The sequence below is a fragment of the Parasteatoda tepidariorum genome, chromosome 5 (genome assembly GCF_982258835.1).
Source record: "Parasteatoda tepidariorum strain Cologne lab strain chromosome 5, Ptep-v5.0, whole genome shotgun sequence".
NCBI classification, from domain to species: Eukaryota; Metazoa; Arthropoda; class Arachnida; order Araneae; family Theridiidae; genus Parasteatoda; species Parasteatoda tepidariorum.
Genome location: NC_141759.1, coordinates 102,777,989 through 102,795,698, shown reverse-complemented (window position 1 = coordinate 102,795,698; position 17,710 = coordinate 102,777,989). Strand labels below are relative to the sequence as shown.

General features: G+C 30.5%; 2 protein-coding genes across 2 annotated transcripts; both read left to right on the top strand.

Moving 5' to 3' along the window:
• Positions 1–1,332: 1,332 nt before the first annotated feature.
• LOC147809918 (protein CFDP2-like) lies at positions 1,333–1,935 on the top strand. The gene has a single exon (XM_087162931.1). The coding sequence runs from the start codon at positions 1,333–1,335 to the stop codon at positions 1,933–1,935; it is 603 nt and encodes a 200-aa protein (XP_087019057.1).
• Positions 1,936–1,974: 39 nt separating this feature from the next.
• Positions 1,975–3,079, top strand: LOC147809917 (uncharacterized). Its single transcript, XM_087162930.1, has 2 exons — positions 1,975–2,911; positions 2,997–3,079. Exons 1-2 carry the CDS (start codon positions 1,975–1,977, stop codon positions 3,077–3,079), a joined length of 1,020 nt encoding a protein of 339 aa, XP_087019056.1.
• Positions 3,080–17,710: the final 14,631 nt, after the last annotated feature.

Sequence of the window (17,710 nt, the reverse complement as noted above, 5' to 3'; positions counted from 1 at the left end):
GTATCACCCCCCCCCACTTGAGAAATATTATATTTTCTATTTTGTAAGATGCAAAATAAAAGGGTTATCTGAAGAATTAATCATTTTCACAACATAGTAAAAGATTGTTTAATATATGATCAAATATTTGCAAAAAAATTATAGCAATTCAAACTTTAATAAAGCTGCATTTATCCGTAAATTCTCAATATTAAGTCATAGTTTAATATTTATGTCATTCACTACTATATCAGATGAAACAATGTAGCGACAACTTAGCTGATTTAATGAAACACAGTTAAAGTGCAAAGATTTTTATGGTTAGGAAAATGATGTTCTGTTTTTTTAGGGGACAATAACACAATGTTGAAATAATTATCACACTTTCTTAGAAATTAAACTAAAGGAAGGAAACTAATATTTGAAAAAGTAATAATTTTTTGAAGCAGTAAAATAATAAAAATTTAAGAAGCTTTTGGTAATACGGATTATGACAATTACTAATGAAGTATAAATGCCTATTTTGGTTCATTTTTTAATCATTAAATAAAATAGAGATTGTAAAAATATTGATTGCAATATTTATATAGCACTCTTCTTGCATCCAAAAAAAAATTAAGCTTTCTTATGAAATTTTTTTTTAAAAAAATATTGAAGCACTCAACGCTATTGTTTAAATTGTATTGCAAAGAGCATTTCGAAAAAAATCAAGATAGCGATTAAAATTTTAAAAACCGCTATTGTTTTTACTACTTTTCTAAACTTATACAATTCACAAAATAAATAGTGAACATTCCGAATAACGTATGATCTAATGATCGGATATTTTTTTCTGGATTCTTAGGACTCAATCTTAATAGTTTATGTCTTAACCTATAAAATTTAATTATCGAAAGATAATTCAGGCTAAAAATTAATATCTGATAAATATTTATTATTTTATTAAGTAATAACCGAAAAAAACTTGATTTCTGAAGTATAAAAAAACCTTACATAATTTTAAAGTATCTAATTTTAAATAATCAATAAATTAATTTAACTCCGCCACATGAATAGCTTCGGCTATTTCGTGCGCCAATCCCAAGCCTGGATAAAGGAGGAGGGTTGTGCGTAGGGCTAGTCCCTCTACCCCGTAAAACATCCCTGACTACAGAATCCAAAAGCATATCGGGCCAAATTCTCTTGGCGGAAGCAATGACTTGTGAAATTCCAAATGACAGTTATCTTACCTGGAATGAGGAAATCACGCCTATGAAGTGTCGAAGGGAAAGCCATTTGGAGCCTTCGATGCGGAAGAAGTCATTGATGAAACCTAAACACAAGTTACGAATTGGTGCTTAGAATGTAAGAACTATGTACCAATGTGGAAAAAGTAGACAGGTATCAATGGAAATGGATAGATATCAATTGGATATCTTGGGAATATCAGAACTTAGATGGACAGGTTTTGGCAAGATTAAAACTGGAAGTGAACAAATCATTTTGTACTCAGGAGCTGAAGAAAAGCACGAAAGAGGCGTGGCGCTAATCATTAATAAAGAAACAGCGAGGAGTCTTTTGGAATGGGAACCAATCAGTGAAAGAATTTTAAGAGCACGATTTTATTCAAAATATATTAAACTATCAATTATTCAAGTGTATGCACCAACGAATGATGCTGATGAGGAGGAAAAGGAGACATTTTATGATCAACTACAATGTGCTTTAAATCGAGTTCCAAAACATGACATGATAATTCTTATGGGAGACCTTAATGCTAAGGTTGGAAAACGGATTAGTGATGATGAAACCTCCATGGGAAACGAATCACCGGGCGAGAGGAACGAAAATGGAGAACTGTTTGTTTCCCTGTGCGAACTAAATAGTTTGAACATAGGTGGGAGTAGATTCAAGCATAGAGAGATACATAAATGTACATGGACCTCACCAGAATCAAATAGATCATATTGCAATTAATAACAAGTTCAGGAGCTCACTAAAAGAGACTTAAGAGCGATGAGAGGTGCCGACGTTGGATCAGATCACTACTTGATTCTTGCAATATTAAAACTAAAATTAAGAAAATCACCAAAGAAGACGGGGCATAAAAGAATAAGCTATGACATTGCTAAGTTAAAAGCCAAAGAGTGCAGACAAGAATTTTCAATCGAGTTGAAAAACAGATTTGAGCTGTTAAAGGAAGAAGAAAATCATGGCAACACTAAGCAATCAGAAAATGAGGTAAAAGAAAAAGTTGAAGACACTTGGGAACATATCAAAAACATTTATTGCGACGTAGCAGAAAAAGTCTTGGGTAAAAAGAAAGGAAAGAAAAGCAAAGAATGGATTACGGGAGAAACATTAATACTAATTGAAAGCAGAAGGAAAAAGAAAATACAGATGGAAACTACAAAGTCTGAAAGATTATTTAATCGGTATAGACAGCAGTATAATCAAATTGATAGAGAAGTAAAAAAGTCAGCCAGAAAAGACAAAAGGAAATATTTCACAGACCTTGCCACTGAGGCTCAAGATGCAGCGCAAAAAGGACAAATAAGTACTTTCTATCAGAAAGTGAAACAAATAAAAGGAAATAAACGAGATTCGCAATGCGCAGTACGAGACAAAAACAATAAGTTACTTACTACGGATAAGAGGATCGAAGAAAGATGGAGAAAATATTTTGAAGATACGCTTAACGCACACCATGTTGAAAATTCTGAGCAACTCCCAAATGTTACATTAAATGTAGCATCTACTGTAGATTTTTCTTTGGAAGATATCTCGCTGGATGAGGTACAGAGTGCCCTGAGGGCCACAAAACCAAAGAAGGCTGCAGGGAGAGATGGAATCGTGGCAGAGATGCTTAAGGCAGATGTTGAAACCGCTACAAGACAGTTGCAAAAGCTCTTCAATGAAATCTGGAGAAATGAAAAATGCGAAAATTGGAGGGGCATTAGCCTACTTTCCATACCGGGAAAAATATTTGGAAGAATAATTTTGAATAGACTAAAACATGAAATTTATGGAATTTTAAGAGAAGAACAAGCAGGTTTCCGCAGTGGAAATGGAACAATGCAGCAAATCTTCACACTTAGAAATATCATTGAGCAAAGCTTAGAATTTAACACCTCTTTATATTTAAACTTTATTGATTTCAGTAAAGCCTTTGATTCAGTTAAGAGAGAGAAATTATGGGAAATTTTATCACTTTATAATATACCAGAAAAATATATTAACATAATCAAAGATATGTATGATAACAGCAAAGCATGTATAGAAGTAAATGGAGAATTAACTGAATTCTTTTTAGTAAAAACTGGCGTGAGACAGGGATGTGTTTTATCGGGATTTTTATTTATACTGGTGATAGACTGGATTATGCGAAACAGCTTGAAAGATGAAAAAAGAGGAATAAGGTGGAATTTCACAACTACTTTAGAAGACCTTGATTTTGCTAATGACATCGTTCTTATTTCATCCAAATGTACAGACCTTCAGCTTAAAACAGACAAATTCAACAAATATTCAAATAGTGTAGGTTTATTCATGAACAAGAAGAAAACTAAAGTTATGAGAATAAATCAAAAGAAAAATGAAAAAATTAAAATCGAAAATCACGAAATATATGACATAGAGTCATTTAGCTATTTAGGTTCTATTGTAGATAAAAAGGGTGGAAGTAGTGAAAATATTAGACAGAGAATAATCAAAGCAAGAACATGTTTTAAGGGATTACATAAATTTTGGAGAGAGTCAAATATTGAAATAAAGACAAAAATAGTTGTTTACAAAGCTATTGTTAGAGCAGTACTATTATATGGAGCAGAAACCTGGAAACAGACTAAGATCGAAATACAAAAATTAGAAACCTTTCAAAACAAATGTTTAAGATTTATTTTTAAAATTTTCTGGCCTTACAAAGTATCAAATCAAAATCTATTAAAGAAGGCTAAAATAAAAACAATCGAAGATGAAATTAAAAAACGAAGATGGAGCTGGCTCGGACATATCCTTAGAATGCCCAAAGAAAAAATTTCATCTGTTGCGCTTACATGGGCCCCTGATGGTAAGAGAACAAGAGGAAGACCCAGACTTACCATCCAGTGCATGTTTTTGGGCGAATTAAAAGAATGTGGAATATCTGGCTGGGAGGAAGCAAGATCTATTGCTAAAGACAGGGGGCGTTGGAGGGATATGCTGGAGGCCTTAAGTGCCCAAGGCACGTAGAGGATAAGCCAAGCCAAGCCAATAAATTAATTTGATAACTTTAATTTCAATACAAAAATCGAGCAAAATCGTTCGCATAGTTTCTGAGGAATCAAATTTCGAATATACGATTCAAGATATAACTTTAAGAAAAATATATTTTGAAGAGTATTTTGGTGACTCAATGAAAAACCAATATGAAAGTTGGATGATGCGTTTCTTCATAAACTTTCTAGAAAAAAAACAGCGAAGAAGCTATAAATCTATTAATTTATGAATGAAGCAAAAATAAATTCCTCTTAGCCTAATTAACAAGGCAATTGACCTGTAATAAACACTAAATTACTTAATAATGTTTTCACAAGAAATTTCAATGCATAGAACGAAAAATTCGAAATTTCAACATTAGTTGCTGTTATCATTAAAATAATTTCAATAGCAAAATAACGAACAACCACGATATTTAATTGTATTTATTTTTGATTTACCAATGCCCATATTTAAAATTGATTTGTCATAAAGGCTTGATGGAGTGTAATTTTTAAACCCTATCCAAACATTAAAATCCCAACATGCAAGGAGTAATTCCAAGGATAAATAAAAATATTTTCAGAAGAGATTGCGAATAGCATCAAATTATTTTAAAAATTATGTAATATTTTTAATTTCAAAAAATACTTATATTTGTATTATCTGAAATTTTCAAGCGCAATTTTAATAAATCTATTTTAACAAAAATTTAAAATTTTTTTTTTTAAATCTACTAAACCAAAGGTGTTCGGTACGGTACACCTTTTCGGTAAGTTTTTTTCATATTATTTCAACTTAATAGTAAAAAATTTATAAAAATTATAATACTTTTAACTGAATATAGCATGCGCAATTGTAAAAAAAATTGCTTTACTGTTGTATTAATATTTTAAGAAACGTATAGTTGTAAAAAATTTTAACATATCTGACGGATGTAAAAAAATCGGGTAAGACTCAATGCATTTATATAAATGTTTAGAAAAAGAGTACGTAGTCATTCTTACTTTTCAGGATGAAATAAAAATTCAAATTGTTTTTTTAAAATTTTCAAACTATAACGATATTAAGTAAATGCATCTTTAAACATATATCTCACATCTGTTTTTATTTTCCAGAAAAGAACGGGGTGTGTTCAATTTTAAATTGTTTGATGGCTTTAACCCTTTTGAAGGCCGTGGTAAGTATACTTACCACCACGTTTTACCACTTTTAATTTAGGTTTCCATTTTTCAATGACTTCAGCTTTCTTGAAGTGAGTTTGAATAAAATTGGTTGCCATTTGTCACTTTTAAAAAACGTATAAAAGTTATAAAATACATAATTCCTTTTGAAGTTTGTGGCATTTAAGGAATTTATTTTATAAATAAAGAAAAATAAAAGTCAGTAAGCTCCTAATAGGTCATGTTAAATATATTTATCACCAAAAAAATGGCATTTTTATAAACTAAATGAGTTTTTTTTATATATATCAATTGCTGTTCTTAAAACAATTTCAATTCCAAAAATACTTTAATTTACCTTTACTAGAAATAAAGGGCCCGTTAAAGGGTTAAAATAGTTGTCAAACGATAGACAAAAAGCGTCTCCTTACTATTTATTATAAGAATTCCTCATCTTGGGTGGCACCCACTGTGGAGGGATATGTATTTTTTCCTCGTTCTTACCAATTTACAAAGGGGAGTCGTGGTTCTGGGGATAAAGTGTTCCCATGAGATGAACTGGGTTCGAACCCTAGCCATGGCTGAGCAATACAAATTTCGCATCCGACTCACACCGATCACAGTGCTGACGTAAAATATCCTCAGTGGTAGATGGATCATGGGTTAGACCCTTGCCGACAGTCTAACCGTGGGAGGTTTTCATGTTTTCCTCTCTATGAAACGAAAATGCGGATTAGTTAAATCAAAAAGTACTTCACGAAGGCAAATTTCTCCCAATACTTGATCCAGGAATTTCCTTGTCTTCTGAATTGGGTTCAAAATTACAAGGCTACGCAGTTGTTGAACATTAGTTGCCGTAAATCCCCAAAATTGGGTCGAATGTCCAACGACGGTTATAAAATAAAATTTGCAAAGGAGTTAAATCAATTCTACAGATTTTCACAACTGATTAAATGGTAGTTAATGAAGCCTCGTTGTTTGATGGGCATTGGACAGGGGGACGTTTAATGACCAGCGTGTAAAAATACGTACTTTTTACTTTCGTATAAAGTAAGAAAATTGCCATGCATCCATAAAAGCGAAAAATTTTCTTGATGGTATTTTTCCACTAACTATTTGGATGAATAAGCTCTTTTTAAGTTAAGGAAAATGAAAAAGATTGTGTACATCAAAATTCAAGTTTATTGAAATCAAAGTTTAAGAAAATATTCCTCTTGTGTTCTGAAATCTGCTGTTTTGAGCGGAAAAAAGAAAGCTAGCAAAAAGAACCGGTAGCAAAGTTATTAAGGGTTTTATATAGTATAAATAGTATTACTGTAACTAGAAAAAAAATTAAAAGTGTTTTTGAATCTTAATTGAGAAGTTAAAATTGAATTTTTGATGGAAACAGGTTTAGATCTTAAAATTTATGGAACACGAGAATGAAATTCTTACCTTAATTATGGAGTATCACATTATCAGAAAAGAAGGCCGCAACTTGTTCTGTGAAAATTGCAAATAAAATAATATATAAATATGGTAATAGGCATTTCAAACCATAAAATTCAATAAAAAAAATCATTAAAAAAATTAATGATACTTATATTTTACAAAATGTAAGTGTGCACGGTGCAAAAGATCATAAGAGCAGGGAAATACGAGACAGTAACTTATAGTTTGTCTATTTAAAGAACTCCCCTTAGGACAAAGTCTAAAACCGAAGGCTCAATTTTAAGAACTACCCTAATCATACTGATTGGATGGAAATTATAGGTAAATAAATCAAGCAATTTATTTCTGATTATTTGTCGTAAGTAAATTATACTTTTGACAAGCTTTTAACTAATGCACTTTATTATACATGCCTATAAATTAATTATATGCTTTGTACTCAAATAATCATCTCATTTTCGAGAAAGTTGAATCTTAGTGAAAATAAATTTTAATTTAGAAAATTTTGTACTCAATAATGTATATTAATTAGTTGATTGTTAGCATTAATTAGTTAGCTCTTGAATTCACCCTTTTGAGCTGTTAAGACCGACACTTATTAGTGTTCATAAATCCGATCATTAGAACAAAAGTTATGCAGAGTTCTCCCTTTCTCTCTTTTTTTTTAAGTGGTCCATTTGAGCTGCTAAATTTGAATGAAATCAGAATGGGATGTTATTCATGCAAATTCATTGTTTCTACAGCAAAATTTATTCTTTTAGTTGCAGTTGTTTTTGCTATTATTGTATGAAAGGTTAATACTTTACGAACTTGATATCAAAACAGTTTGAAAAGATGGTACAATCGTGTCGATTTATTTATTTTTACAAATGAATTTTTTTTAAATAATTAAATTTTTTTTGTTTCTTTTTGGTAATTTAGTATATTTAATGTCGCATTCATCATGATGCACTTTTTTTGGATCTTGGTCCAATAGATGCGACTTTTTATATAGTAATTATGCCAAACGTATTTCATTTTTTTTTTTGTTTTAATATTTATTTTCAGCCAGTTTCTTCAGAAAAAAACCCCAGCCAGAATGTTAATTTTTATAGAGATTATTTATAGAATACCTACTTCTCTTATTTACTAAGGAAACATGATATATACTTATTAGTAAATTATATAAATAATTGATAAATTAAGTTATTAATTAATATCATAAACTAATATTCAATTTTGTTAATCAATTAACAGAATAATTGATAAATCGATTTTATTAATATGAAGAGATTGTGTCGAAAATAGAACTATAGTCATGAATATTAAAAAAATTCTTTAAATCTGAAACAAGTCTTATAGTTGGAGGTTTTAAGGCAATTGTTTCGCTTTCAAATTTCGAACTTCTCCAAACTAAACTTTCAAACTTACTCAAGTGGAAATTGGAATTTAGTTAATTTTTATATCTGAATGACAAACCTACCCATCGAATATTTGGGGACTCTCATGACGCCCGGTGGCTGAGTGGTAGCGCTCCCGTGCCACAGGTCCTTGGTTCGATCCTTGGGCCGGGCAAGGTTGACTCAGCCTTTCATCCCTTCAGTAGGATCGATAAATGAGTACCAAGCATGTTTGGGAACTAAACACTGAGAGTCTCGCGTTCAGCTGACCCCCTAACCGGGACATCTACTCCTGCACTCCAGAGCCCAAGGTCAAGAAAACTGAGATGGGCACAGTAGGCCTTGGCCCTCTATGGGCTGTCGCGCCACTGAGTTCAGTTATTTCTATATCATCAGTCCAGAATCTTATTTTCAATCAAGATTAATAATGTTCTTTGTAGTCTTGGAAGTAAAGGAAATGTCTTTTAGCTGTCACCAACGTTTGTGATTCTGTAGTGTGTCAACCAATACATAACTACAATACCAATTCACTGGTATGTAATACATGTTAACTCGATTTTATGCTGGGGTACCTTTTTATAGATGAAAGCTGACATTTTCAATATAATTCTCGCTACATTGGTGACCCGGACGTGATAGAAACTTCCACTTCGCTCTTAACAAGCCTACTTCGAAAGGAAGGTCTACATTGTACAGTTGACTTGCTACTCGTGACTGTGACGTTATCCATCTCCTCGCACTGTTGCTGCTCAGTATTGATCATTCTCAACGTCGGCTAGTATACACTCGACCTTTAATGGCAACACAGGGGCGATCACCACCACCGTGACCTTAATACAGCTCTCCCGGCTTCTCACAAAACAGCAATGAATCAAGTAGTGGTTCACCGAATTCTGTTACAGATGAAACACACAATTCTAATTTACTAGTATATAAGATATGTTAACTCGCTTCAATGTTGGGGTACCTTTTCATAGATGAATTGTGCATATGACTCTCCCCACAATCCAATTGATATTAAACAACCTTGCAAATTTTATTTTTGAAAGTTTAATAAAATTTATTTTCACTTTTGTTTTACTTTAAGTCTCGTGTATTTCGTTTTTGAAGATTAAGTTATAAATAATTTTGTGCTCATTTTGTAGCTCACTCGAGAATAAAAAATTTTTTTTGTGACATCTGAATTTTTTTTTACTACTACTTATATTTCTATAATGAATTTTGTTAGGTCTGAAAGTGAAAAAAACTGTAAGCAAAAATTAATTATTCACGCAATCTGCCTTGTAAAATTGTTTTTGTGAATGACCTAAAAAAAATGATCCTAAAATAAAATTTTCTTTCAAGCCTGCGCAATTTTAACAAATTTTTATATTAACCATAAAAAATGTAATAATCAAACAAATAAAAAATATTTAGTTTCAAAAGATTAATGATCATATTGTTCTTGTACAATTACAATGAAATAAACAAAAATGCCTGAATAAAAAAAAATCTGCGGTAGGTAGGTTTATTTGTGTTGTAGATAATTTATAATGGAACAATATATATAAATGGATATTGTTAAAATATTATAAGTCGTCATAAATTCAAAACAATACAAAATTGGTCCTGTATTGCAAGCCTGTAATAGTCCTATGTATTTCTATATTATGTGGTCTCGAAACGTCTTCTGATATTGAACTGAGATTGATGTGTATAAGTTTTGTAATAATAGATCCTAGAATGGTTTATATTCTGGACAAATATTTATTTCTATATAAAACCCTTATAGGCTTACAATATAGGACCAATAATCAGGTGTCTAAATTTTGCAGTATTGGTTCTGGAACGATTTTAACATTGGACCAATATTAATTTCTATATGGGAACCTTGTAGGTTTAGGATATATTGGAGTGTCTATATTTAGTATTGGTCCTAAAACTTTCAATAATGGAACAATATTTTTTTCTATGTAGGACCCTTATAAGCTTACAATATTGGTAAATATCTGGATGTCTGTTTACAATATTGCGATGTCCAGATTTTCTAATTTAAGTACTAGAATAGTTTTCAGTAATGGACCAATATTGACTTGTACGTAGGATCCTTATAGACTTATAATGTTGGGTGAATAGTGGGGTGTCTATATATATGGGTTCTAGATTGAAGTGAATCTTGTTCCAGTATTGAAAGCCATTCTAAGACCAATATTGAAAAATCTAGGCATCTCAATGAACCCTTGGTGCATGTTCTTATAAGAGCCTTAGGCCACCATTCTTTGGCCACCTCTGCCATGTAACAGAAAAAGGGACAAAAAAAAATTCAAGTTGAGATATGTTTGGCATCTTCCTATGATAAGCTACATATCGGAAATAAATGTTTTTCAAAAATGAAATTTGTTTTATCAGTTTTAGAAATACCTATTTTGGCGTTTATAGCATTAGCAATAGAGAGAAAACAGTTGCGAAGACACTTTTTATTGAAATCAGTAACGAAGCACTTGCATTGTTTTTCATATTGCACGACAGAAAGCCAAAGTAAAATTGTTGCTTGGGTATTGTTTTTGGTTATTATTTTTTATTGGCGAGGCAGCTAACCACAGATTTGGGGGCGATAATGGTTTTTTTTTTATTATTACTTTTTTAGACAAAAAAACTGGCGCTCTCGGTAAAATTTAAATACTGCAGTTTGAGAAAAATTGCATGAACTTTAGATAAATTAGATTTAGTTTGGGTGAACGGGAGGACAAAATTTTTTAATGGGCTAACGATTTGCTAAAATGGGAGACAAAGTTCTAACTGATGTTTTTTGATCGGAATTGAGATAAAATTTGTTAGGAAGCAAACTTTAAACTTGCGGTTTCTGGGAAAAAGAATCGCAATATTTTGTCAAGGCCATATTGTAAGAGAAGTTAAACAAAACGTTTTAGTGGGGTTATGGATTGCCTACTATGGCTTTTGTTTAAAAGCAAAATTCAAGCCTGGCGATTTTTTTTAAGTTAAAAACTTGTATTGGCCATTAATCACTTTCATTTGCAAGTGGGTTTCCCTTATATAGCTTAAATTTCAAGGCAAAATATTCAAACTTTCAGTTTGTAGATCAAAAATTATCTAAAACGTTTCTTCGTAAATACTATAATGGACTAAAAATATTTTTCGGGGGTAATGGTTTGCTTAACGATTTTCCATAATGGACTTGCTATTAGGTTAAATAAAATAACAAAACTTATTTCCTCTTATGCTTGATGACTTTGGGGAAGCTAATGATAATTTTTTTGGTAGGATAACGATTTACAATGAGTACGCTAACGGCAAAATTACTTTTGTTTAAGCGACGAGCTAACGAAAATGTTTGGAGGGCGGTCGTGATCTAAATGCTTCTTACAATGCGTTAAATTTTATGACGAAATTCAATTTTATATTTGCCCACTTTACAGTTTAGGCTAAATTCGCTTTTTACCGAAAATTGCTTGGTGGGATAACGATTTCCTACAATAAACTCTAATTTCAGGCAGACAATGGTGTTGGTGAAATGGGAGTTACGAGGAGAGAAAAACCATGAAGACCTTCCACGGTTAGCCTAGCGACAAGGGGACTCTAACCCATGATCCGTCTATCACTGAGGATATTTTAAGTCAGCACTGTGGTCGTTGCAAGCTGGATGCGGAATTCGTATCGACCAGGCCTCGCTGGGACTTGAATTCAGTTCACCTCATTGTAAGGCGAACTCTCCTGAGTCATTGTGGCTTATGATTACTGTATTGATAGTAGCCAATCAATTTTAAAATCATATGATACGATGGTTGTAAAACTACGAAATTCAACCTACATGATTGGCTGAAAATATTGTAAAAGTGCATGAACTTAAATTCATCACCATTCTAGTTAAATTGTGTATCAAATTTTCATTATTAATTAAAAATAGAAAGATGTTGGGTTGAAAATCGACATTTCTCCATTTATCGATTTGAGCAGACTATTTTAAAATCCTCATTTACTAGTAGAAAATCGAGTAGAAGACAGAGGGTTTTCTGAACGTGCACAAAATTCGGGAATATCTGAACCCATATCTACATAATAATTTTAAAGATTGTGATTGTTTTTCCTATTAAAAAAAATCCCTTGTAATTATACAAGTATTAATTTTGAAATACATGTTTCTTAAAATTTCAAATAGCATGCAATTGTCCTAAAAGATTTATATTTAAATAAAATGAGATATTTTTCAGTAATTCAAACATAACAAAAAAATAAAGGTTAACTATTTTGATACACTGTCAAATTGAATTCAGAAACTAATGTTTTCGTTTTTTTTAAAAAACACCGTACTTCTGTACCAGCTATAAACGGCTAGTTTACAGCTGGTAAAAGTTAAAATGAGAGAATGTCGTGCTAATGAAAAACTAGCAAAAGTGACTAAAAAGGCAAAAAATGACTCGTGATGAGCTGAGGGGATAGAGCGTTCGCCTTCCAAAGATGTGGACCGGATTCGAATCCCAGCGATGTTTGGTCAATACGAATTCCGCATCCAGCTTGCACCGACCACAATGATGATATAAAATATCCACAATGGTGGACGGATCATGGGTCAGAGTCACCTTTTCCTCTGGCTTACCGTGGGTCTCGTGGCCACGAAGGAAAATTTCTCTTAATACTTAAACCAGTAGTTGCCTTGTCTTCTGGATTGGGTTCAAAATTACGAGGCTACGTAGTTGAACACTAGTAGTCGCAAATCCCAAAAATTGGGTCTGCTGTTCAACGACAGTTATAAAATATAAAATAAAATTGAAGGTTATTTTTTTCAAAAAATGTCAATAACTTTTAAAATATTTAAGATATTTGTCCATTTTAAAGCCAAATAATTATTCACGTGAAATGGTACTTATAGATTAAAATAATCTTTTTGCTTCTAGTGACTGGCACTTAAACTGCGAATTTTTTTAATTTTCCTTGGCGACAGAACTTCGAAAGCCGGTGTTAATCGCAATCAAATTTCGTCAATTAACGTAAGCACCTGTCACTCCTCCGGCAATCTCATTTTCGTGCAATGTAATTCTCCTCCTTAACCTTGATCAACTTTTTGAATTTTTATTTAAATATATTAAAATATAAATTAGAGAAAAAAGAATAAAAACCAATTTGGAAAAGATTAAAAAATCAATAAGATCAATTTGGAAAAGAATCAAAACCAAGATGGATTTCTTTTCTATTTTAAATATAACATTGAACTAGAAAATAAATTTTCGTATTCAGAGCCATCAAAGGTGGGGCAAGTGATCGTCTGCCCAGAGCTCTAAGAGGCTTCACGATGTTAATATTCAGAACATTTTTTTAAGAATAAAAAAAATTGCACTTTATCGTTAAGATAAACTTTTTGTTTTATCATTAGGATGATATGGGAAAGAAGGCAATAGAATCCTTATGTCTAGGGGAAAAACTTTCGAAATCAAAATTAGAATGTTTAAATTAGAAAGTAAGACTTATTTAAGAAAAATTTAGACGAAAATTTGAAGGACAGAAAAAATTTTACAAACTAAATTGGAGGAATTTTTTTTCTTCAAAATTAAAGGTGAAATTCTTAGATCTTGCGATTCTATCCAAAGGACACAGCATAAAGAGAATATTTTATGTTAGTATTGGTGTAACTTAGTTCAGTGTTTCACTAATAAGTTAATTTTTTTATTTTAAAATTTTCATACTGGGAACATTATGATATCTTAATTATATTTTTTGATTTACGCTTTCTTTGCAATTTTGAAATATATTTTAATGACCATAATAACCCAAGATTAGAATGATTGTGAGACTGGTAAAAAAGAACTTTTTCATTTATTATTCTATTGATATTTTTATGACGTATTTACATTAATTTAAAAAATTCTTATTTAAAGTAATGAATTCTGAAATTAAAGTGAATCACTTTTTAAAATGAAAATACCAAATTGTTATTGAACAAAAAAAAACTATTTCTATAATAAAATTGTCAAATTTTATCTAAACGTTTCCTTTATTTTTAATATAGCTTTATTAAATCCTTTTTGTATCTGTGAAGGTGAAATTTTAACCACTTTTCCACTTGCCAGTGCACTCAAATCTCTTTTTGCAGCACTATGCCTGGTGTCAATGGAGGTTTCAATGGTATCATTATAGCTACAAGAAGACTTTTAACACCAAATGAAATTTTTCTCTAATCTAAAACGTCAATGACATTCCGAATAATCTGGGTACTCTTACTTCAACTGCAGCTCTATGTCTGAGAACTACACAAGTTTAATAAGTAAAAAAGTTTTCCTGATCACCACAAGCAGAATTTGACACTATTATTATTTATCATTAGGTAATATCTTTGCCACTTTTTGACTAGCTAGTGTGCTTAAATTTTAACTGGAGTATTGTGTGAGGCAGTACAGGTATCAAACGTTTTCTATAACGTTCAGCTATAATCAAAACGTTACTAGCTATTTCAACGTCTAAAAGATCTTTATGCCCATTGAAATTTCCATTACTTTTCAACAAGCTATCGAGCTCAAAATTTAACTTAGTGCGTGATGTTAATAATCCAATTTGATAGTATTCAATTCCTACTATTAGTTCACGCTCTCTCTATTATCTTCTTCAAATCGTTCATAAAATACTTTTTATACATCCACTCAACTTCAAATACAGTACAGAACCCGTTATCCGGAAATCAGAAAACCGGAAAACCAAAAAACCGGAACGAAATTCGATAAATTTTTTCGCCATTTTTAAAAAAAAAATTTTTTTTCCTCATAAGATTTTACGATTTTCTTTCCTTTTTTAAAGATGTTAACCTTACCATCATTTTGGAAATAATCATTAGTGTATTTCTTTATCGTTTTTTCTTATTTTGAAGATTATATCCAAATTTTTTTTTAGTTGAGTTTAACAATAAAAAAACGGCTTTTTGTAGCGATTCAGAAAACCGGAAAAATCAGTTATCCGGAATAGCGATGGTCCCGATCCTTCCGGATAATCGGTTCCCTACTGTACATTTTCTTTTTAATACTTGTAGTGGATGACACTTGATGTTAATACAGTTTTTTCAAATATTAATTCATTCATTAAATTTAATTCATTAAATTTATTTAGGACATTTTTTTAATTATTTAATAAAAAGTAACTAAAAAAAATTTTTTTTTATTGACCTAAGTAAGAATTGAGTTTAATTATTTTTTTTATACTACTTTTTTTTAAAAATAATGCCAGTAAAATTAACGGCAATATTATCACTACTTTAACTAAATTTAATTTTAAAGTAGAAACTCACAAAGAAAATTACAGACATCAAACTAAAATAAAAAGTTTAAAAAATTATTTTCTAAAATGCTTTAAATTGGAAAAATATTTTAATTTTTGTTGGACCTAAAATGGGTAACAAATCTTAACCAACACAGGGCACATTATTAAAATCATTATCGGCGGACCATGCGATACTGTAAACAACGCCCTAAGCTTTATTTTGAAAAAAAGAAGCTGGATTAAAATAATAATAATAATATAAACTTTTTTTTCTTGATTTGTCTCGCTGTCATTGTCATAGCGCTGTGTAAAATAACTTTTTTATATTTTAAATTATTATATTTTTACCAGAAAAATATAAAATCTGTATCAACTCTAAATGTTGATTTAAACATATGAACAAGATGAATAACAATTAATGATAATTGTTAAAAAAGAAAGTTGTTAGTTTAATTCATGAGAATATAAAGTATTCTAGAATAAATATTTATTATAGGCAATATTTATTGTAGGCAATATTTTTAATAAGCATAATCTTTTATGACTAACAAATATCAAATCGTAAACATTAAAATTTATTTTTTTCGCTCTAAAGTGGACTCAAACAGCGTCCGATTCTTTAAAATAAACTATTTTTGTGGTTTTATTTTCAATAGAAATTACTGAAAAAGAATTCTGACTCACTGTCATTATGGACATGTCGATATTAGACATTATGTAGCATAGATTCTCAATATGTTTTGCTCCATGCATTTCTTTCATCATTGTTAGATCACTTGCTTGTCGAAATCTGAAATCCGTAAAGGAAACTATGAAATCTAATTAAAACGTGAATAAAAGTATAGTTATATGCTTTCATAAATTGAAAATAAGGACCTAAAGTTCTAAACAAAAAGAAAGCGTAATTATTTTAATGGAAAAAGTTCAATTAACGTGTCTGCACTAGGTGAAAAAAAAGTTAAATTTGTCTCAAATCGTCAGTCATGAAAAGTGCTCTTCTTAAATAGAGGCTGAGATTTATTTTGATGTTTTAAAATACTTGTTTTTAAACTTTATAAAATGCCAGTCGGGGACCAGCTGGTTTGGCTTTTAAAGAAGTAGAATTTCAAATATTTCGAGATTTAAAATCAAAAATTAAAACAATATGTAAGCATAAAAAACAGATATTGTTCAAGTGAGAGGGGATTTAATTTCTGCCTCTTAATTTCTTGCATGATCTTATGGTATTGTGATGAATTTGTTATTAAAATGTGTAGTACAACATATGCTAACATTAAAAAAACATACGCCAGTAATATCAATGGCGTCTTGATAAAAAATAAAATTATCAACCTTCCCAAAATCAAACTGCGCACTTATTTTATTTATTAATTACCAGTATGGGGTGAAAAAAATGCATCAATAAATCTGTAATGAACAACACTGCAAAATAGTTCAAAAAATTTTCACACAAATACCGACATAAACAACAAAGTTAAAATAATTAGAATGCTTTTTTTTATTTATTATTATTTGTTGACTCTTACTTCCTTTACATTATTAGCTTAAGCAAAGCTGATTTTTAACAGTTCATCCTATCCTTAATTTTATTCAGCGTCATCTGACATATCTATTCACATAATAAATCTATTACAAAAATTTTACAGTATTGTTGCAGCTGTAATCTGCACCAAATGTACTCTAAAATACATTGTACCTATATAAAAGTATATTTGGTATCTATCAAAACTTCACCTATTACCATAAAAGCGACCATTGCCAAACTTAAGTATCATTGATGTTAATAATAGCATGCCGACGGTATCCCGTAATAAATAAATATATTTTATGTACATAGCATATCTTTATGTCACTTATTTTTATGTCATTATTTATTATAAAAACTAATTCAGTATCACTTTTTATGCTCGCTTAAACGATCTGAGTCACATTTCTCTGTTTATTTTGCCTTTTAGTACTTATTATTGTGCTTTAATTAGTAATTTGCCAAAATTAGTTATCCTTGGCGTCCATAATAACATTTTATGTTTATTCCTCAGTGAATTAGTTCCATGTTTCCAATAATTTTGCCTTTTAGTACAAAACTTAAGTTTTTATTTCAATTAGCGTCAATTTTAAATTTTTTAGTTTTGTAAAATCACGATTTAAAAGCATAATTATAAACAAAATAAACGCTTGTTTTCAGATAAACTTAGAAATAGTAATTTGGTGGTGTAGTTTGCCTATTCACATTAATCACTCAGATAACCTGTCATAACAAATAAAATATAAGTAAGTATAACAGGAAGCTCAATAAACAACTTT